At 38.9% G+C, this 23,072-nt stretch overlaps 1 protein-coding gene across 1 annotated transcript; it reads right to left on the minus strand.

Annotated features, from left to right (window-relative positions):
* Positions 1-712: 712 nt before the first annotated feature.
* LOC133824120 (anamorsin homolog) lies at positions 713-5,581 on the minus strand. The gene is made up of 8 exons (XM_062256986.1): positions 5,433-5,581; positions 3,441-3,588; positions 2,635-2,798; positions 2,445-2,546; positions 1,876-2,038; positions 1,654-1,790; positions 1,234-1,308; positions 713-1,153 (listed from the first exon to the last, which is right to left on the minus strand). The coding sequence occupies exons 2-8, from the start codon at positions 3,574-3,576 to the stop codon at positions 1,115-1,117; spliced, it is 816 nt and encodes a 271-aa protein (XP_062112970.1). The 5' UTR covers positions 3,577-3,588; positions 5,433-5,581; the 3' UTR covers positions 713-1,114.
* Positions 5,582-23,072: the final 17,491 nt, after the last annotated feature.

Raw genomic sequence — 23,072 nt, forward strand, 5'->3', positions numbered from 1 at the left:
TATGTATGGTTTGGTCTGCATAATGAGGTTGGATTGGATCGAAACCCAAAAGCCAAACTTTTCTGCGTGAATTTGAAAAGCATATATGTATATCGTTTCTTTCCCCCCCAAAAATAAAAGAATTCAACTTTTGGTGCATGAATCTTAAAGAAATAAGTGTTTGTTAAAAGACATGTGGTGCTTAGTATCATAATGAAGTGTGAAACATACATGAAAATTGAACATTGTAAGAAATGTTGGCGTAGGTCACCTGTGTGTCCCATAATAACGTTTGTGAGTTTTAGGTTCTTGTTATGCTTTTTCTGTTTCACAGTTCCAAAAAAAAAAAAGTATTCTTCCGATTATTAGATTGTGTAGAGATATTTTATAGTTTTATGGGATAGTTCAAGAATGTATAGAAGAGTTGGATTGGATAAAATGGCTTAAACCTAAATAAACAAATCAAGAGCTTTAATGCTGATATACTGCATCTTAAAAATGAGATGTTTGTATTTGCAAATTAGGGTCACTTGAGGAAACCATTTTGAACGAATCTCATTTGGTACAATGTGAACCAGGTAGTCTCTAATATTAAATTACCATAAATTTTGTTACAAATTTTACAATTTTAAGAAACTGACTTGAATCACCTTCGAAATACTTTCATTCAACTAGAGACTCGGAAACAATTGGGAAAAACACGAGTTTAACATATATATACTTCCCACAAAAATCCTACTAAATAAGCATACTTTTTAAAAAAAATTAATTCAAACTTCTACACAACAGAGAGCATTTAAGTTCCAAGTGACCAGCCTACAAAGCAACATTTTACCAAACTTTTCTCAAAAGCTAAGAAATTCTCAAAAGCAACAAGTTACTCAAACTAGTATTTCATACGTCTGTATGCATCACACTGAAACTTGTACATGAACAGCTACTGAACTGGAGTTTTAACAGTTTGGACTAAGAACAAGAACAAGTACAAAATCAAGAACTTTGATCTTTCAATACAAGTGGACAATGAAAATGTAGAAAATCATGCAAAAAGAATGCAGGCATAATAAGCTATAGCCGTTGTAGAGTGAGTATTTGAAAACTCCGTCTCTATGACAAAAAGCATAATTCTCCATCTCTATATATCTGCTGCAAGAAAGTTTCCAGACAATGCTACCTACACAAAGAGATGAATACCAATTACACATTATTTTACATGAGTTTAGGGAAGAAGAAAGATTTTTTTTTCTCAAGTACCTTCTCGCCCAGTTTGAATGGAGGAAGACCCTTGTATGGACATGTACTGCACCGAAAAGCATCTCCCAGTCCACACTGCAAATAGGACAACTTTTAGAGAAAATAAAAAACAATAAATAAATACAGAATAACTATCAAGGAAGAGTTAATAGAAAAACAGGCCGCACTCAATAGACAACTCAACATTGCATGGGAAAATATCAGCCTTAGGTTCTACTATGCTCAACAGCATACTCTGAATACGCTACTACTATATCTAGTTAACTCTCTTTTGCTAGAAAATGTAGTAAAACTTGGTTATGTCCCCAGGGTGATATTGCAAAGAAACAATAGCTTAACTCTGCTGCCCTCTTAGCCACTCATATAATAATCATTTTCGATAAAAGGAAAAATAATTGAAATCATCAAAATATGCATTACACTGCCACAGGCTGATTGAGGATTGTTTAGTAGATCATCAGTCAATCCTAACTTTTCCACTTTCTCCTCAGCTTCTGCTCTCCCACATGTGCAATTTTTACAAGCTTTCTTTGTAGCTCCAACTTCACAATCTCCAACTGCATAAGCCAAATGGAACAGTTAAAAAAAGAGTACAATAATAAGAATAATTCAGAAGATAATAAATTGAACTATTGTATGTACCCAGTGGAAGTTGGGGTTTCTTCAAATCCTCTTCAGTTAATAGGCTATCCTCATCAATCAAATCTGAATAATCATCATCAATCTGAACTACTGGTGAACTTTTTGGAGCCCTCTTAATGGCAAAGGATGAACCAACGTTCCAAGAAGGCTTCTTAGCCTTAACCTATGATCAAAGAAAAAAAAATCAAGGTTTGGCCAGAAACAAACAATGCAAATAGAACGACGTTCTCAATCAAGGTAATTAATGACCAGGGCACAAAAATTTCAATGCTGATCCAAATTCACAATTTATCAAAAAGTTGTTTTTTTCTTCTTCTTCATGTGTCCACAATCAATAATAACCCAAAATCATTTTGTCGGATCAATTTAAACTTGGATCCTCTTGCTAAACTCTATAATCTTTAAGAGGCAAGAAGAAAATCAAGCATATGTATGGTGGGTTCCATGAGAATTCAACTCCAGGCTTCATGACCTGGAACAAACCTACCCCTCATGGTTGACAAAATCAATGTAGTTGGAAAGCTGAGAAATTGAAAGTGTTCTGTTTACAGATTACACTGAAAGCTCACCAGAAATGACAGCTCATCAGATGCCAAAACTGATTTTCGTGGAAGTGAATTTGCCTCGAGAAAACCAGCCAATAGTAGCTTGCGCTCAAGAGCAGAGGTCACCTATAAGAGGGCAAAAAAAATATAAGGCATGTTAGTCTGCATACCAAAATAAGAAACCAGCAAGTCAAAAGATGCATATATTAATTACTTTATCTGTGTCCTCAGTAGCTGACTCAGAATGGCAGAGAAGGATTGTTCCACCAGGCTTCAACACTCTCAACATTTCTTTAAACAATTGGTCACTAGGAGTAACAAGCGATCTACAAACAGATAGAACAACGTCGATGGAAGATGATTTTACTGGCAACTGACCTGCAATCAGGGATGACCAAAAAAAAAAAGTTCATATAACAATTAATTTATAATTCTACTCAATAACTAATATATACAAGCTTCGACTGAAAAACCATCCCAAAGTCCCCTTTACAAGTGGACCTATTGGTCATATAGAAGAACACAAAATAAATAAATAAAATATGAGATAAACTAAAAAGAAGGATTTAGGATAACTTGAGCAACCAGAAACTCGTAAGACAATGTGTAAAAAATAATGATATAATCACTTAATATCCAGTCTGATACATAGGGAACATTGCTGGTTATTAAATTTAAACCCTCATAAAAATTATGGCCTTTCCTAGTCAAACACTAGCCAGAGAAGTAACATACAGTCTAATTTGTAGACTTATCTTTGTTGGCAACAGCTTTTCTGTGTACGGAAAATAAAACCCTAAAGAATGAGAAAAGAAATGATGCAAAGCATGAGAATAAAATATCCTCTAAATTTCAAAATAGAAACAAAAGAATGAGATCATCAAGGCTGCCCCAATACACAAATATAAGAACTTCATCTTAAATTTGAATGATCATGCACGAACAAAGGGAAAAAATTAATAATCAAGAAAACAGAATCAGAAACCAGTATCATAAAATCAGAAAAGGGAAGAAAATTACTTAACAAAGAAACTTGAGTAATAATTAAAGGATCACGCATTTCAACCACTTCATCCCCAAGCTCTATTATTGCATTAGAAACAGCACTGACAGGTAGGATTGCATCATTTGTAAGTGCCAGAACACTGCCCGCCATTGTAGTAGTAACCTAAAACATTGAAATGAAATAAATTTAGAAGCTTTATAGTTCATTCATTGCATTGCAATGACATTTGTAATCTGTATGTAATAATTCTTAGCAATACATATACGTTCCAACAAAAAAGTTGAAAATAGGAGTATACATGATAAGAGAGATGGAAAGGACAAGAAGACAAAGGAGAGTATTATTCTCTCTCTTGATGGTATTCCAAGGACTCGTATTAGATTGTTAGGATTTTATAATAATATGTAGCTTTAGTGTGTCAAAAGAGATCAAAATCCTTCTTCAACATCTACACGAAGAAAATGAAATTAATGGCCCAAGAAGTCACTCTACTCTACTCCTCTCCCATCCCATCCTATTTTTTCATGTTGTCAAATGTGTTGAATAGAACCATTTCAGAGAGAGGGATCATATAGTTATTTACAACATTACAAGAAAATCTGAGAGGAAACCTCATTAATACACCTTGAGACTAAAAATGGTAGCAAAAAATAAGCGGAACCCAAAGAAAAGAGAAGTAGTCATATAAATCAAAACAAATGCTAGATCCTCGATGGTCTAGCTTCTTCTATCAATACACGATTTATTTAGGAAGTGAGCATCCTTCTCAAAGTCAAAGCTTGAATTTCAATAGAGTTCAAACCTATAGTAATGTAACTTAGGGTTTTACTCAATATTACCTTCAAATTTCTTTAATTGTTGTGAGGCATTGTCCTATTACTGACATTGACTGTCTCTATCTCAATTTATCCTAAGTCCTGATTCATTTGTACTTGTATGAAACTTATCATCAAGACATGGAATTAATATAGATAACAAAATCAGCTATTTTCAAATGTCCCATTTCGAAACAATTTTTCAAACTAGGCCACCTCACATATATTGAACAAACAAGCATATCATGCAAAAATGACAAGGCAGTATTCAAGAACTATAATTTTTAACAAAACAATAAGATTTTCCATGTAAATATTGTAAGAAATAAAGTGTAAATGTGCAAAAACATGAGACATTTACTTATTTATACAAAAATCTCCTAAATTAATTTCATTGAACATCTTATCCCTTGTGACAAAGCATAACAATCTTTCTTACACTTGAAAAAATGCAGTCCAAGTTCATGTAATACTATAATCATTATATACATCATTAGAGAAAAAGAAAAAAAAAAACAGCAACAACTAAAGGCAAGCTCAAACATTATAAACTAACATACATGCCCATCAGTCGGAATTGTAAATACAATACAGAACAAAAGCCATAATCAAACCTTCACCGAGCAATTTATTGTTCGATACATACGAAAAGCTTCTTCAGCCAAAATAACAGAAAAACCCCAGATCAAAAACCTCAAAAGCAAAGAAAAATTATACAGCTTGTTCTCCTAGTGCTACCTCTAAAATGACGGACGCCTTTACTTAAAATCAAGACGAGACAAAAAGAAGTAAAATCGAGGAATGACAATTTCCATTTTTTTAACAGAGGTGTATTCTCAAGGGCTTCAAAATCATAAAAATGAAACTCTAAACGACCTTGAAGAAAACCCAATTAGAAGCTCAAGACAAAAAAAAAGAATCCGATCATCACAACTTCAATTCATATGAAACAAATAAGACATCCCAGTCAAATATATATTTATATATAACACGATCAAAATGCGTAAACAAATAAAAAACCCTAACCCCACAAAGAAGTAGTAAAGCAATCGGTGTAAACTGATCCAGAAAGGTCTCCAATGAAGAATATGAATAGATCCGTACCCAAAGACGAAAATTCAACAAGAAACCCAACAATCCCAAATGGAAGACACCATCAAATACATATATAAAGAGAGAGAGAAGCTGAACCTGGAAAACAGCAGAAGAGAACTTGGCAATGGGCGAAGCGAGGAGAGAGAGAGAGAGAGGGAGAGAAGCTATGGAAAGTTGGTCTATGAGGCGGCGACGATGGTCGGCGTGAGCATGAATTTGAAGTTAAATTAAAAGGAGAAAAAACAGAAACACTCGGGTCACAATCGTCTACGACGCCCGCACCGTAAGAACAAGTCATTTAATGACGTGTCGCTACCCCAGCTAACGATGCTATTTTTTTACTTTTCTTTTATAATATTATTATTTTTTTAAAAAGAAAAAGTTACATCACCAAAACAAGGTCTGATTTGGCAGTTCATTTTCACAATGGGGGACTTTAAAAAGTGAATAAACAGAAAGGAATCCAATATCTTACAAGTTGCTTCTTTTTATTTTTAATGACAAAAGTAGATAAGTAATTGGATGTTGTTTTCACACGTAAGAGCTCATGATAAAAGTTGTTCTCGCGTTCAAAAAAATTCATCAACTTAATCAAAATAAGGTAAAGTTGAAAGCAGATTCTGTCCACATAAAGAAAATGGCTTTGGATTGAGCATAGCAATAAAATGAACAACATTGTTTTTTAAAATTTTATATCGGTTACACGTTAGGATCAAGTTCGAAAAAACTAATGTCCTCAATTATCTTTTAAAAGAAGAAATTATCATACTTGCTTTTTATGTTCCAAAATTGTGTAAGTTACGCCAATAGCTTTGTATTTTAAGGAAGATTGGTAGTTATGAATTACATAAAGTAATGTTTTGATGCAAATTTCGGTTTGGTTGCACATATCTTTCCATTGTTTATGCAAAATTGTAATTTAAACCATTTATTTGAAAGAAAAAAAAATATAAAAATGCCTGTTTATTTTGTATTTGAAGTTGCTACTTTACTCTGAATGATCATTGATTTTGTTTGGTTTGGGGGCGAGAAGGAGTAAAGAAACAAGACAATTTTTAATTTTTAAAATTTGTAATTATTAAAATTATTTCAATGTAATTAAAATCCCAGATCAATTCCAATTTATATATTTTTTGTGGTAAAAGTAATCCAAACAAAAGCTTTTATAACTATCCTAGTTGGTTAGAAAGTTGGTTAAAATTTTGTTCACAACTGTCATTCTTTTAAGCTATGTATTTAAGCCTTTTCTTTAGTTGCAATCTGTACTGATTTGTTTTCATTAGAATAACTACGAGTTTGGTTTAGAGAGAGAAAGAGTGATCTTGAGAAACATTGTAAGAGAGAAGTGTATTCTCTTATGGGAGTGATTCTTTGGGGTTTGAGAATAACAAGAGTGCATAGAGAAATTCTCTTTGTAGATTGCTTGAAGAACATATCAAGCTTGCAATAGAGTTGAGTCATAGAATAATGAACCTCAAGTGAAACTTGATGTAGACTAACATTAAAGTTGGTTGAACCAGTATAAAAACTGGTGTTGCTCTTCCTTTTACTGGAGTTTATTTTTCTGTTTGATTAGTTTGTGTTTGCTAAATTGCCATTACTTGTTTTTTTGTTTTAAGTTTTGATTCTTGATTAATTGCTTTGAGTTGTGTTGTTAAATTACAACAGTGGTACTAAAGATTAGGTTTGGAACGAAAAATGAACTCAAAGTTTTGAAGAAAAGTTCAAGAATCTTGGAAAGAAAACAACACGGGTTCAACCTATGCAAGATTTGATCTTGAGAAATTTGATGGCACGGGTGATTTTAGCTTGTGGAAGAAACTAGATAATGGCCATCTTGATCTATTAGAAACTTGATGGTGCATTGATCAGTGAGACAAAAGATGCAAAGAAAGATGATCCAGATAAGAATGAGGAGAAGGAATTGGCAGCCAAGCAAGTAAGATCTTCCATAGTAATGAATCTTTATGATAATGTCCTACGACAAGTTATAGGGGGAAAATCAGCTTCTGGGTTATGGACTAAGCTTGAACAACTTTTCATGGCTAAGTCAACAACATCAAAAATCTTCTTAAAAGAAAAATTGTATGGATTCAAGATGAATGCAACTACATCACTTGAGCAGAATTTTGATGATATGAACAAGATTGTTCTTGCACTTGCCAACTTGGGAGAGACCATTAAAGAAGAGGATCAAGCTGTAATTTTACTCAAAAGTCTGCCTAGTCAGTTTAAAGAGATGAGGACAATGATCATGTATAGTCGAGACACCTTAACTCTTGAAGATGTGTTGAGCACCCTTCGATCCAAAGTGCAGAAATGACTTGGGATAAAGCAGCCAAACATCAAAGAAATGATGAGAGTCTCATCGTTAGAGGTAGATAGCCAAGAAGATATTTCTTTAGAGGTCATTCGAAGGAGAGGAGCTGTAGTGCCCTACTAATCCAGGACCATTACATTGTGTGTTTAAAATAGTGCATAACTTGTTAAGCGAGTTATTTGGTGTAACGTCCCAAATTTGCTAATAAGGCTTAGTGCCTTGATTAGTGTGCCGGGAGGGCATAATTGGATTTATGTATGTGAAATTAATTGAATACATGTGTGACTATGTGGCATACATGATTTATATGGTAATATGAATATATGTGCATGTGTTATGTGTATTAAATATGCATGTGGGCCCGTTCTTGTTAATAAGAGCATATTTGTAATTTTGACTCATTGATGGTATAGATGTGATTATATGTATTAGATGATTGAGACTACATTATTATGTGGATATATTTGTGATATACTACTCGAGGCGATCTTAGTCAGCAGATTAGCGGAATAGTCACAACGGGGTTAAATACCCGGCTCGGGGTGAGGCTAGGGTTATTTTGGGAAACTTAGTATGTATTCGGGATTTATCGGGTAATGGGTAGTTATTTGGTGATTATTTGTGTACGTCGGGATTGATCGAGAATTTATAGAACTACTTGAGGATTAGCAGGAAACGTGACAAAAGACAGATTTGCCCCTAGAGGCATTTGATGAGTAAGGGTCTAGCAAGGGGTAGTTTGATCTTTTACCCAGCTTAAGTGACTTAGTCACTTGGATTTTTCAGAACAAAGGAGAACACTTAGGAACTCAGGTCAGAACTTGCACTCTCTCTCTCTCTCTCTCTCGTTTCGCTTTTCTCTTCTTGGTGCCTTGGTGGGTTTTGATCTTTGGGAAGGAAGGAGCTTGAGAATATGTGGATTGAAGCTAGGATTGGAGTAGGGAACAGTTTAGGGTCGCAATTCATAGTTGGGGTAAGCTTTAAACCTTGTTTTGATTAAGTTTTTGGTCTGGTTTCTTGAGTGCTTTGAGTTTTGAACTCAAGGAATTAAGTTTGAATTATGATGAGATTTTTGGTTAGGTTTTCGGGTTTATGTATTTCTCTGAGTGTAGTGAAGATGTTTTGGGGCTCAATTATGGGTTTAGTTGTTATTTAGGATAGATTTTGGTGAATTTGGCTTAGGAAAAACGCAAGAAAAGCCACAGGATTTCTAGGTTTCGGGCTCGAGCTGTGTCGTTGTTCTTCAAGCGCTGCGGCCCATGTACGTGGAATGGCCTTGGCAATTCCCTGAAATCACCTAAGCGTCGCGGCACTAGTTGGGGCACGCTGCGGCCCATGTCTCCCAAGAGAGAGCCCCTATCTCTCTGACTTGTAGCGCGCTGCGGCCCTTGGGCCTGGGTCGCGACTCTAATTGATAAAAATAGCCAAAACAATATTTTTAGCTCGGGAACTCAAACCTAAGGGCTTGGGAAGGATTCTACTACCCAATTTAGGGGAATTCAAGGTCCAGGAGGCTAGCATATTATTCTGAAGCTTTTAATTGGTTTAGGTTTTGATGGTTATCCATTATTGTGTTGTGACTAGGTTACACCGCTAAGGCTTGGGTTTAGGGATCATGCTCGAGGGTGCCTTCTAGTTTCCGCTTAGGACTCGAGGTAAGAAAACTGCATCCGGGTTATGATCGGGGCTTGGACCGCTGTTAACGAATATGATTATAACTGTGATTATACGTGAAAGTGTGATTATACATGTGTTTGAGAATATTTGGTTAGACATGCTTGTTATGCTACAACTGATTGCATGTTGTGCGATCTAATTGTTTGATTATGCTTGATTTGAAAGTCTGGCCTAAGGGAGCCGGGGCCGATGTTAAGCGTGTGGAACGCAGCTTGGCCTAACCGTGCCGGGGTCAGCCATAAGACTAGAGGACTCGGCCTAAGGGTGTCAGGCTTGAACACCACTTAAATAGATAGAAGTGTCGTTTGCGCTTAACTAACTGTATTGCTTATTGAGATTAGATTATGTGTTTGATTGAGCAGGTTATTACTGCAAAGCTCATTGCTTACGTCCTAATGCTTAATGAATTTGTCAATTTAAGTTTACTGTTTATATATTGTTGTTCATCTGTGCTTGTTGATTTAAGTTTTCTTGTTGAGTCTTGGCTCACGGGTGCTATGTGGTGCAGGTAAGGGGAAGGGAAAGCTGGACCAGCCGTGAGTTGGAGAGCTTTAGGGGCGGCGTGTACATTTGCAGCTGCTCAACCGCCATGACCGAGGGATCAACAGGGACTAGAGCCAACTTAATTTTTGCCACTTAGGCCGGCTTACCTTGTAATTATTTTGAAGTTGTTTATGCCTTGTAAACACTTATTTTTGGGATCCCATGTACAGACTCAAACTTTTTAATGAAAACAACTATTTCTACGATCAAAATCTTTTAAACCTAATTCGTTGATTAACCCTAGTAACACATTTATGTCCAAATGACTTGATTAGCAAGACCAACACTATTTAAAATACACAGTGTAATGGTCTTGGCTATCCAGGGCATTATATTTGGACTCAAAAGTGTAATTAAAATCAATTAGTGGTTTAGGTATTAAAAATTATGGTAAAAAACATAAACTTTTCATTGAAACTTAAAATATTTACATGGGATCCCAAAAAGGTTTATCAAAATATAATTACATTAAGAGTTTACAAAAATAGTCAACCTAAGAGACAAAATTGGACTTATACCCTCAGTCCCTCGAAATCCCTTGACTGTGGCATCTGAGTAGGCCGAACATGTAAGCACTGCTCTAAAACCCTCCAACTCATGGTTGGTTGGCCTTCCGCTTGTCCTAACCTGCACGATAGAGCACCTGTGAGCCGAGGCCTATCAAGAAAATTTCTACAAGACATACACAATAATCTCAGCATGAATATATAACAATTCATATAAATAACAATTCACATAACACAAGTCAAAGCCACATATATTAAATAAGGGAATTTACTCATTTAGTACCCTATGTTTTTACAAAGTATCATTTTGGTGCCCTCTGTTTTCAATAATGCTCATATGGTACCCTGTATTTTAAAATTATATATATTTGATACCCTAGACTCATATTTGATAGATAAAATTTTGTCAATATGATCAAACTATCATCAGTTATATGTAATTAACTAATTAAATTTAAATTTGGAATTTACATAATTGACAGCAGTTTGATTAAATTGGTAAAATTTTATTAATTAAATTTGAATTTAGGGTACCAAATATGTACGATTTTAAAATACAGGGTACCATATGAGCATTATTGAAAACAGAGGGTAGCAAAATGATACTTTGCAAAAACACAGGGTACCAAATGGTTACCTACCCTTTTATTGGCATTCAATATCAACTATACAAAGTAGTTCGCATCACCAACACCGTAACGCCCCACGTCACTATGGCTGCTTCCTTGAATGACGAATGTCCCTACAAACCAACACAAGCCTTTCTAGTGTGCTTTGTCCTCACTCGCACACTTCTTGGGAAAACTTCCCAGGAGGTCACCCATCATGAGACTACTCCAGGTCAAGCATGCTTAACTTTGGATTTCTCAAGTGATGGGCTACCGAAAAGAAGATGCATCTTGTTGGCATAGGTAGTACCCATCAATTCATTTAAGCCATCTTCAACTATGTAGTCCCATACCTACACAGTCTTAGAATCATCACACTTGACCTTCCTCAAGCGATGTGGGATTGCACAGCTTTACCCGGTCTTTCCCCCTGCGGATCATGGGATTCTGATTATCACAATCCCCCTCCCCCCTTATGGGTCCGACGTCCCCGTCGACCACACTTCCGGCTTGGTCAAGGCTATGATACCATTTGTAACGCCCCACGTCACTATGGTTGCTTCCTTGAATGACGACTGTCCCTACAAACCAACACAAGTCTTTCCAGAGTGCTTTATCCTCACTCACACACTTCCTAAGAAAACTTCCTAGGAAGTCACCCATCATGAGACTACTCCAGGTCAAGCACGCTTATGTAATGCCCCGACTAATTCTAAGACCTCAGACCATTAAAACTACTAATACATATCTGCTATTTTGGAATACATGAATAAAATAATAGAACTTTATTATGAAAATCCAACATACGGGATCCCATTGTTTATTACATATAGAAAACATAAACCTTTAATTAATTGTTCAAAAACTAAATGCGGAAAAAATATGAATACATAATTAAAAAGACTCAAAATATAAACTTCATCCTTGATCTTTTCCAACAGTCCAATCATTTAGTCCTCTCCCAATACACATGCCAAAGCTGCCATGAATCTGTCCCGCCTTCCATTCTCATTTTCCTGCACCATCTAAAATAAAAAGGAATGAGCCTAATGCCCAGCAAGGAAAATCTACTAAAACATATCATAAAACATAAGACTAAAACATAAATCATAAAACGTATGACGTAAAAACATAAAAACGTAAATAATAAAACATAGGACTACAATATTAATGATCATTAACTCATTACCGTAGTATGTGATAGAAACCATCTAACTCATTTTGCTACTATTCAAGGTAGGTTTAAACAAAATATAGTATATGATAAACCATCTAGGTCCTCTTGCTACTATTCGAGGTAGGTTAAATCATAACTATAGTCTACGATAATGATAAAAATCTTGGGATTTGCTTATTTGCTATCTAAGCAACTATATTTCCCAAGTGACTACAACATAAAACACATACATACATACATACATATACATATAGCATATAGCATATCAACATACTCATAACACATAAAATCTAACCTATTTTCCTTACCAAAAACTGGGATATTGGAGACAAGAGCGAAATTGGAAACTCCTAAAACCAAACAGTAAAAATCATAAGTTTTCCTAAAGAAAATAAGATGAAGAGAAGATCTAAACCATCAAGATAAGAAACTTACCAAAAACCTTAAGTTTCAAGAAACTCAAACACCTATCCAAAAGCCATAATAACAAGTTAGGATTTTGAAGAAAATGAAAGAATAAGAGGAACTATAATGGACTAAACCTGAGGATAAAGAATACCTTGGATAGATTAGAACTTCGATCTACACCTCACTACCAAAATATCACTCTATCTAACTTCCCAAGTGCTTAGAAAAGCTTAGATTGAAAAGCTTTTAATCCCAAAACCCTAGTGTTTTTCTCTAGAATAAACTTAGCAGCTTGGAGGCTCTGAAGAATGCTTGACTGATGATGCAATTGGCTGAGTGAGAGTTCCTATTTATTGAGTTCAAGGAGTGAAACTATCTCCTTTTAAAATGAATAATAATTGAATAAATTTGAATTTTCTATTCAACAGATGCCCATAACTCGGTCAAAAACGTTCAAGAGCAAGTCCAAGTTGTTGAGGGATGATTCTAGCTTGGATTCCATGGACTTTCAAAATATGCTGAGGGAGCCGATATATCGCCCCCTATAGGCGATATATCACCTGCCCCTATATCTCAAGCCTCCGTGGTTTCGTTCGTGCGAAGTCGACGTGTTTTCCGTATCACCCATAGGCGATATGTCGACCCCTATAGCTGCGATATATCGGCATATGTTGATATATAAAACACGTTTTTGCACACTTTTAACACACTTGAAGTTTGTTAAAATAGCTTTGACTGAATAAAATGTGATCCCAACAGCTGCTGGAAGGTTCTAGACCTTCTTGATTTATCCTTTATTAATTTATTCATCTAAAATCCTTCAATCCTTAATAAACATGCATGTGACAAGTGTCACGTTCTTAATTATTCTATCTAAAACTTAGGTTATAATAAATATCATTTCTAGGACCAGCTATATTAATCAAACCATATGTTAAAATAAATATTTCTAAACTATAGGTTAAACTTATAAAATCCATAACTATTTCTACGAGTTTCCAACTAAATCCCGGCCTGAACTAATAATCACGAAAACTAAAATACTACAAGCTACTACTACTACTATCTAGCTAAGGAAAATTCAAAGATGCTACACTTAACTTTGGAGTTCTCAAGTGAGGGGCTATCGAAAAGAAGATGCATCTTGTCAGCATAGGTAGTACATATCAATCCATTTAAGCCTTCTTCAACTGTGTAGTCCCATACCTACACAGTCTTAGAATCATCACACTTGACCTTCCCCAGGCGATGTGGGATTGCACAGCTTTACCCTGCCTTTCCCCCTACGGATCATGGGATTCTGACTGTCACAATCATCAGTTGTAACGTCCCAAATTTGTTAATAAGGCTTAGGGCCTTGATTAGCGTGCCTGGAGGGCAATAATTGATTTAATTATGTTAATATATGAATTTGATGATTATGTGATTAGAAATGCATGTTTAGGTGAAGTAAATATGCATGTGGGCCACATTTGGCTATTAGGGGCATATTTGTAATTTTAGCCCTTAAGGGCCTAAATGTAATATTTGTGTAAATTGTGATTGATACCATGAATGAGTGGTGATATTTTTGTGTTGCACAATCCGGGGCAGTCCTAGGGATCCATTTAGTTAGATAGTCACAATGGGGTCAAATACCCAGCTCGGGAAGAGCCTAGGGCTATTTTGGGAATGTTATATGTGTTGGGAATTACCGGGTAACGAGTAGTAATTTAGCAATGATTTGGATATGTTGGGATTAAACGGGGATTTATAGGAACACTCGTGGAATTAGCAGAATATGGTAAATGACAAAATTTCCCTTGGTGGCACTTGAGGATTTAGATAAACTTAAGGGGCATTCTGGACTTTTGCTAAGGGATATACATGAAATCTTGATGTTGATACTTAGAAGAAAACCAAAGGGGAAAAAAAAACAGAAGGAAATCATCTCCAAGACTCTATCTCTCTCTCCATCAGTTCTTTCTCTCTCTCTTTCTTGTGGTGTTGAAGGCTTGAAGAAACCCTGGGGATTTTAGGCTAAGGAAGAGAGGAATTGGAAGTTTGTAGTGCTCAGAAGTGATTCAGGGACTGAATTAAGTGCAGAGGTAAGCTCCTTAACTTGATCTTGCTGTTGAATTCTATTAGAAACTTAGACTTGCACGATAATGGATTTTAAGACTGGTGTTGGGTGTTTTATGAGTATATAGATTGTTTCTGAGATTGTTATGAAGTCTAAGTTGTGTGGAAGGGAAGTCTAGGCCTGATTCTGAGTTTGATTGGTGTTTGGGGTATGAAACTGGGGTTTATGCTCGAGGAAAAACGCAGGAAGAATGTTGGTTTTCTGGGTTTGGAGGCTCGGGCTGCGGCCTTTGTGTTCGAAGAGGCTGGAAAGCCTTTGTTTGCCTAGGCACGTCGTGGCCCGTGTCCCTCAGCAGAGAGCAATTTTGCCTCTGACTTGAGCGTGCTGTGGCCCTTAAGGGGATGGGCTATAACTAAAATGCAAATAATGGATGTTTGTGGGTTTTTAGCTCGGGAACTCAAATGTTAAGGCTCAGGAAGGATCCTACTACCCGGTTTGGAAGAATCCAAGGTCCCGGAGGCTAGATTAATATTTTGAAGTTATTTATTGGATTAGAACTTGATGGATGGTTATTATGAATGTGTTGTGACTAGGTTTTCAATGAGGCTTGAGTTAGAGGACAGTGCTCAGGATTGCGGTGCTCAAATTGCTCGGGACACAGGTAAGGAAACTATTGTACCCATAGAGCAGGGCGTGGCCCTATTGTTTGTATAGCAGGGCGTGGCCCTATTGTTTGTATTACGGGGCGTAGCCCTATTGTTTGTATAGCAGGGCGTGGCCCTAATGTTTATGTTCAGTATGTGTTTAAATATCTGTTGATATTATGCTATGTGATGCATGTTTGTGAGTGAATAGTGAAGGCCGAGAACGGTAGGAAGTCGAGTACGGCAAGGGACTGGGTTCGGCGTTGAGCACGCTGAGTGCATGTCGTTAGAGCAAGACCCTCCTGGGGTGTTGGAGCCACCTTCTCGGTGAAGACCGCGAACCTAGGGTGTAACACCCTACTACCTTAGAGCCGTTACCAAGTGAGTTTAAAAATGTGCAATCACTTGCTAATCGAGGCTTTTAGAGCAAAAGTGTAATTAAGTCATAAACAGAGTATAAATTTTAGAAATAACTCTATTTTATTGAAAATCGTAAAAGTTTAACACTTGGGATCCCAAAACACTGTTTAGAAATATTTACAACATACAAATACAACCAAGTTGGCTAAACGACAAAATCTAGGTTTTATTACAATCATCTCCCAAAATCCACTGGCTGTGGCAGCCAGGCAGGCGAAACATGTACACGCCACCTCATGCTTGCTACACTCATGGTTGGTTGGCTTTCTCCTTGCCCTTACCTGCACCACAGAGCACCCGTGAGCCAAAGCCCAGCAAGAAAACCCAAAAACAGATAACATATGCAAAACCAACACATAGCATATAAACAGGCCATCAATAGGCTAAACACATACGACCAAGGTCCCAGGCGCTTTACCAGGCCCTGGGTTTGCGGTCCACACCGTGAGGATATCCCAGGTATCCATTAGGGTCTCGCCCTGGCGACTCGCACTTCACATGCTCAACGCTGCTCCCGACCCCTTGTCGTACTCGGCCTTGCACTCAACGCACCCAACGCCGTTCCTGGCCCTTTGCCGTTCCCGGCCCCTGTCGACCTCGGCCTACGCCATTCCTGGCTCTTGTCGAACATTTACATAATAGCATTCATAGCATAATAAACAAATACTGAACACTAATAAATTCAATCAAAGGGCTACGCCCTGCAATTCAGACATATTAGGGCCCAGCCCTGCATACAAGCTCTATGGAAACATGGGTTTTCTTACTTGCGTCCCGAGCTCACCGAGCACCGATATCCCGAGCACAGTCCTCTAACTTGAGCCTCGCCAAAACCCTAGTCACAACACATTAACAATACTCATCCATCAAGTTCTAATCCATTAAATAACTTTGAACCATAATTATAATCTTCGGGACATTGAATTCCATCAATCCAGGTGATAAAATCCATCCCGAGCCTTAACCTTTGAGTTCCCAAGCCTAAACACACTTTAAAACACAAACTGGCACTAAGAGCCGCGACCCTACCCACAAGCGTCGCAGCTAGCCTTGAAACAGAGGCTAGTACTTCCCTGAAGCACGCACGGGCCGCGGTGCACTTGGCCAAGCGCCGCGGCGCGCATCAAACTCCATGGCCTCCCATGGCCGCGCACGCACACGGGCCGCGGCATGCCCCTCCTAGGGTCGCGACCCTCGCCTCCAAACCCAGAAATCTCTATCCTTTTCCTGCATTTTCTTCAAACCAATTCACCCAAAGCCAAACTAGCAATTCCAGATTATCACCACAAAGGTTCTAGCCCAGTTTTAACATCAAAACCTATCGAAAACCTGCTCCAAAAGCTCAGCTAAACACCCTAGAATCCTACTCACATGCATTACCTAAGAAGACAATAGAAATCAACCGTAATTCTCAATGTTAGAACTTACCCTTGCTGAGTTTTGATTCAGAGTTGATTCCCCTAGTTCCCAACCTCAATTCCTCAAGCTCCAAGCCTTGATTTGCTGGTTAAAATCTCCCAAGCTCTGCCCAATTCTAGTTCTTGACTGATTTCTTCCCCTTGCTTACTTCCTTGAGTTTATCTTAGAGAGTAAAGATGGAAGAGAGGAAAGCTATCTTCAGCTGAGAAGGGAAAAGATAAGTGTCAGTTTCTAAGTCTCCAAAAGCTTCCTAGACTTTGTTTGATCTAACTTAAGCTTTAAGGTTACCTTAAGGCTCGGGGTACCAAAATGTCCCCGATGGCAAAATGGTAAATTTCCCCAATATTCCCTCCTAGACATTATATCATCAAATATATCTCCAAATATTTATTTCCATAACCCGATAGCCCCGTAATACATCTAATACCCAAAGTACCCCTCGACTCACCTTGAGTCGGATTCTCGACCCCATTGTGACTTTCTGGCTAACCGCTCCCCAGGGCTGTCTCGGATCGTGCCACACAGAAATATATCACATGCATACCATATTTATCACATTTATGCCCTCAACGGGCTAAAATCACAAACATACCCCTAATATCCAGACGGGGCCCACATGCACATTTAACTCAACTAAACATGCATCTCTATCACACACTCTCATAAGTTCACATATTAACATAATAAACCATTTATTGCCTCCTAGGCACGCTAATCAAGGCCCTAAGCCCTATTAGCGAATTTGGGTCATTACACAGGGCCTGGTAAAGCGCCTTGGAAAGCGTTGGCTGCTATATGTTTAGCCCATTGGCTATTTGTTTTATATTATGGATTGTTATTTATATGTTATATGCTTTATGTTGAGTTTTCTTGCTTGGCTTCGGCTCACGGGTGCTCTGTGGTGCAGGTTAGGGAAAGGGAAAGGTCGACCAACCATGAGTACGGAGAGCATGGAGTGATGGGTATATGTTCGACCTACTTGGCTGCCACGGCTAGGATTATTTTGAGAAAATGCATTGTATTGATTCATTTTGTCACTTAGGTCGACCTTAATTGTAACTTTGAGTTGTAATGAGTTTTCTAAACAGTATTTTGGGATCCCAAATGTATAACTCTTTATGATTTCACTGAATGAATACATTTTATACTTAATGTCTTTAAACAACTTCTATTTCAGTTTAGTTACACTTTTAACCTAAAACCTCGATTAGCGAGCTAATTGCACGTTTTTAACTCACTTAGTAATGACTCTAAGGAAGTAGGGTGTTACAACTTGGTATCCGAGTGAGCCAAGGTTTATGTTTCTTGGAGATTGATCGAACATGTACGCTCGCTGCCAGTGACAAGCTTGACTCATGGTTGGTTGGTATTTAATGAATTATATGCTTAATTGCTCGCTTAAGTTGCCCTGTTTCCCTAAATATATGGATAAAGCACGATGAATGTGTTAATATATGCATGATGCTAGGGCATGGCCCCCTTGATTGTTGTATACTATCTGTGATATGTTGATTTGCTGGTTGTGATTGGTTGATGAGATTAGGAGGTGGTTTTGGATGCTGTTATCATGCCTGATGTGCAGTGTCATTGATTGCAGGCAAATTGTACTAATGCCTCGGTGATCAATCAGATTTCGCGGAAATAGGGCCGAGGATGACAACCAGGGTTAGGACCCTCCATTTGCCCCACCGAATTGGCAACAGTTATTTGCCGATATGGAAGCTAGACTTCATCAGAAAGAAGAAAAGCTTCGATAGTTGAAGTAGCAGGCCCCTCCATAGGGCAGTGGGTTACAGGTTCCACAAGCTGTGGCACCAGTGCCAGCCTGACCTGTAGTGGAGAATAGATGGGAACCTTTGTATGACAGGTTCAGGAAACAACATCCTCCCACCTTTGAGGGTGGCCCAGACCCACTGCGGGTAGAGCAGTGGATGAACATGATCTTTTCCATCCTGGATTTCATGAGGGTGGAAGGAAATGAAAGAGTAGCTTGCGCCAGCTACATGTTGAGAGAAGATGCCTGTATCTGGTTGGATGTTATCTCTCAGAGATGGTATATTACAGTTATGACCTGGGAAGAGTTCATAAACATTTTCAATGAGAAGTATTACAGTGTCATAGTCTGAGCTACGAAGGTAGATGAGTTTACGAACCTGACTCAGAACCGGATGACGGTTACTAAGTATCCTTTGAAGTTTGATCGGTTAGCGAAGTTCGCGCTGGATTTGGTGTTGACTGACATGGCATGAAGAGATCGGTTTGTGTAGAGATTTAATGTCATGATCACCTGTGACGTCAAGATAACTTTGGATCCGGAGATTGCCACTTATGCACAGGTAGTGGACAAAGCCCTTACAATTGAGGGGCCGAGGATCAGATATGGAGAGAGGGTGCTGCTAGGCATGATGCTCAGAGGATGATGCCTCATTTTACTAGGTTTAGCCAGGGTAGTGGCCCCAATGAGCAGAAGAGAAAGGCCCCAGACTCTTTTGTTCCTCCTGGCTCAAATAGAAGGGTACGGTGGCCGTAAGGGCGGGGGAGACTACTGGAGGAGTTTCCTAGTGTGTCCTCGGTGCAGACGACAACATCAGGGAGAGTGTAGGATCGGGGCCTACTTTACTTATGGGAGCATCAGTCATTTGAGGAAGGACTGCCCACAAGCCAGGAAGAGAGAGCCAAAACAGAGCGACAATCTCACTCCTGCCAGAGTATTTACCTTGACCCTGACTAAGGTGGAGGCTAGCCCCTCGGCTGTGACAGGTCAGGTTTCTATTGTTGGTTTTTCTTTTACTGCATTTATTGATCCAAGGGCTACTCATTCATTTGTTTCTGCTAGAGTGATAGATCGGCTGTGTAGACCTAGTAATTTGTATGCTAGGGGATTTTGGACTTTGTTGTCGACTGGGGAACTGTTATTCTCTAGGAAATGGATTAGAGCATTGCCAGTAGAGATAGACGGTAGAGAGTTGTATGTCGATCTGGTTGAGTTAGCGATGGATGACTTCAATATGATTCTAGGGATGGATTGGTTATCGAAGTATGGGGTGACAATTGACTGCAAGCGCAGGATGGTAACTTTTGAACCAGAATGGGAGGTACCCTTTGTATTTGTAGGGACAGTGAGTGGACTGCGAGTACCTATGATTTCGACACTAAAGGATAGAGACCTAATGAAGGAGGGTTGCATAGGATTCGTAGCAAACATTGTGGATACCTCTAGAGTTGTGTCGGTTGGACCTGATGAGACCAGACTGGTATGTGAGTTTCCTGATTTGTTCCCCACAGACTTGCCAGGGTTGTCGCTACATCGAGAGATCGAGTTCATTATAGAGTTGGCACCAGGGGCGGAGCCAGTATCAAGGACACCTTATAGAATGGCTCCGGCAGAGTTGAAGGAATTGAAAATTCAATTGCAAGAGTTACTGGACTTAGGATTAATCAGACCGAGTTTTTTTGCCATGGGGTGCTCTAGTGTTGTTCGGCAAGAAGAAGGATGGGTCCTTAAGGATGTGCATCGACTACAGAGAGATGAACAAGTTGACAATTAAGACAAGTACCCACTACCTATGATCGACGATTTGTTTGACCAGTTACACGGGAAGACCGTTAACTCTAAGATTGACCTTTGGTCAGGTTATCACCAATTAAAGATTAAAGAGGAGGACATACCAAAGACCACTTTCCGCACGAGCTACGAACATTATAAATTCCTGTTTATGTCCTTTGGATTAACCAATGCCCTATCAGCCTTTATGGACTTGATGAATAGGGTCTTCAAGGATTATCTAGACAAGTTTGTGATTGTATTCACTGACAACATACTGGTGTACTCTCAGTTAGAGACAGAGCACGAGCAACATCTATGCCTGGTATTACAGCGGTTAAGGGAGCATAAGTTATATGCTAAGTTCAGCAAGTGTGAGTTTTGGCTACCGTAAGTAACATTTCTGGGTCATATTGTTAGTAAGGAGGAGATTCTGGTTAACCCAAGCAAGATTGAGGCAGTGAGAGATTGGCATAGGCCGAGTAGTGTACTTGAGGTTAGGAGTTTTTTGGGATTGGCAGGGTACTATTGGCGGTTCGTCGAGGGATTCTCCAGAATAGCTACACCATTGACTAAACCGCCGCGTAAGAAGACTAAGTATTTATGGATAGACAGATGTGAGAATAGTTTTAAGGAGTTGAAGCAGCGACTGATCACCGCTCCAGTATTGAGTCTGCCGTCAGACAATGAGAAGTTTGTAGTCTACTGCGATGCTTCCAAATAGGGCTTGGGATGTGTACTGATGCAAGTCGGAAAGGCAATATAGCCTATGCATCGAGATAGTTGAAGGAATACGAGCAAAGGTATCCCACACATGATCTGGAATTGGTGGCGGTGGTATTTGCACTTAAGGTTTGGAGACATTATTTACATGGCAAGAAGTGTGAAATGTACACCGACCATAAGAGTTTGAAGTACTTCCTTACTCAGAAGGATCTGAATATACGCCAGACATGTTGGCTGGAATTGGTAAATGATTATGATTGTGATATTCTATACCATCCTGGGAAAGCCAATGTGGTGGCCGACGCGCTGAGTTGGAAGGGCCCAGGACAGTTGTTCAGTTCAAGGCATATATCAGATAAGTTAGCTGAAGAGATGACTAGAGCGGGTATAGAGTTGGTGGTTAGTCAGTTAGCCAACATCACTCTTTAGTCTACGCTCCTTGAGAGGATCAAGGAGGCACAAGGGGAGGGTCCCCAGTTGAGAGAGTAAAAAGAGGGTGTCTTAGTCAGAGCGGCTAAAGACTTTTCTATTTTGGAGATGGGATTACTGAAGTACAAAGGTCAGATTTGTGTTCCGATGGATTCTGGTATCCGGTGAGAGATTTTAGACGAGTCTCATACCACTCCCTATTCTTTACATCCGAGTATGATTAAGATGTACCAAGATTTGAGAACTTTGTATTGGTGGCCTAGAATGAAGAGAGATGTGGTAGATTATGTGGCCAAGTGTTTGACTTGTCAGCAGGTAAAGGCTGAACATCAGAGGCCAGCAGGGTTGTTGCAGCCTCTAGGGATTCCAAAGTGGAAATAGGAAGATATCACCATGGACTTCGTGGTTGGATTACCGAAGACCGTGGGATAACATGATTCAGTGAGGATGATTGTGGACAGGTACACCAAGTCAGCCCACTTTTTGCCGGTTAGGACAACTTATACTGTTGAGCAGTATGCTAAATTGTATGTGAAGGAAATTGTACGACTACATAGGGCTCCGAGGTCGATAGTATCCGACAGGGACCCCACCTTCACCTCCAAGTTTTGGGAGAGCCTGTAGAAGGCTATGGGCACACAGTTGCAGTTTAGTATCGCTTATCATCCTCAGACAGATGGACAACCTAAGAGGACGATTCAGATACTGAAGGATATGTTACGAGCCTGTGTGCTGGATTTTGGGGGATCTTGGAGCAAGTATCTCCCTTTGATTGAGTTTTCATACAATAACAATTATCAGTCGACTATCGGAGTGGCTCCGTATGAGATGTTATATGGGAGGAAGTGCAGATCACCTATCCATTGGGATGAGACGAGTGAAATGAGATATCTAGGTCCTGAGGTTGTTTAGAGGACCAATGAGGCGATTGAGAAGATTAGAACTCGAATGCTTGCCTCCGAGAGTCGCCAGAAGAGTAAATCAGACTTGAGATGCAGGAGCGTAGAGTTTCAAGTCGGTGACCATGTGTTTCTCAGAGTTTCTCCTTCGAGAGGGGTGAAACAGTTTGGTGTACGAGGCAAGCTAAGCCCTAGGTTTGTTGGTCCCTTTGAGATTTTGGAACAGGTTGGAGAGGTAGCTTATAGATTGGCGATGCCTCCAACTCTATCAGGGGTTCACAATGTGTTTCATGTATCCATCCTCTGGAAGTATGTATCAGATTCTACGCATGTACTGATTTATGAGAACTTGGA

Source organism: Humulus lupulus, chromosome 3, assembly GCF_963169125.1.
Source record: "Humulus lupulus chromosome 3, drHumLupu1.1, whole genome shotgun sequence".
Lineage (NCBI taxonomy): Eukaryota > Viridiplantae > Streptophyta > Magnoliopsida > Rosales > Cannabaceae > Humulus > Humulus lupulus.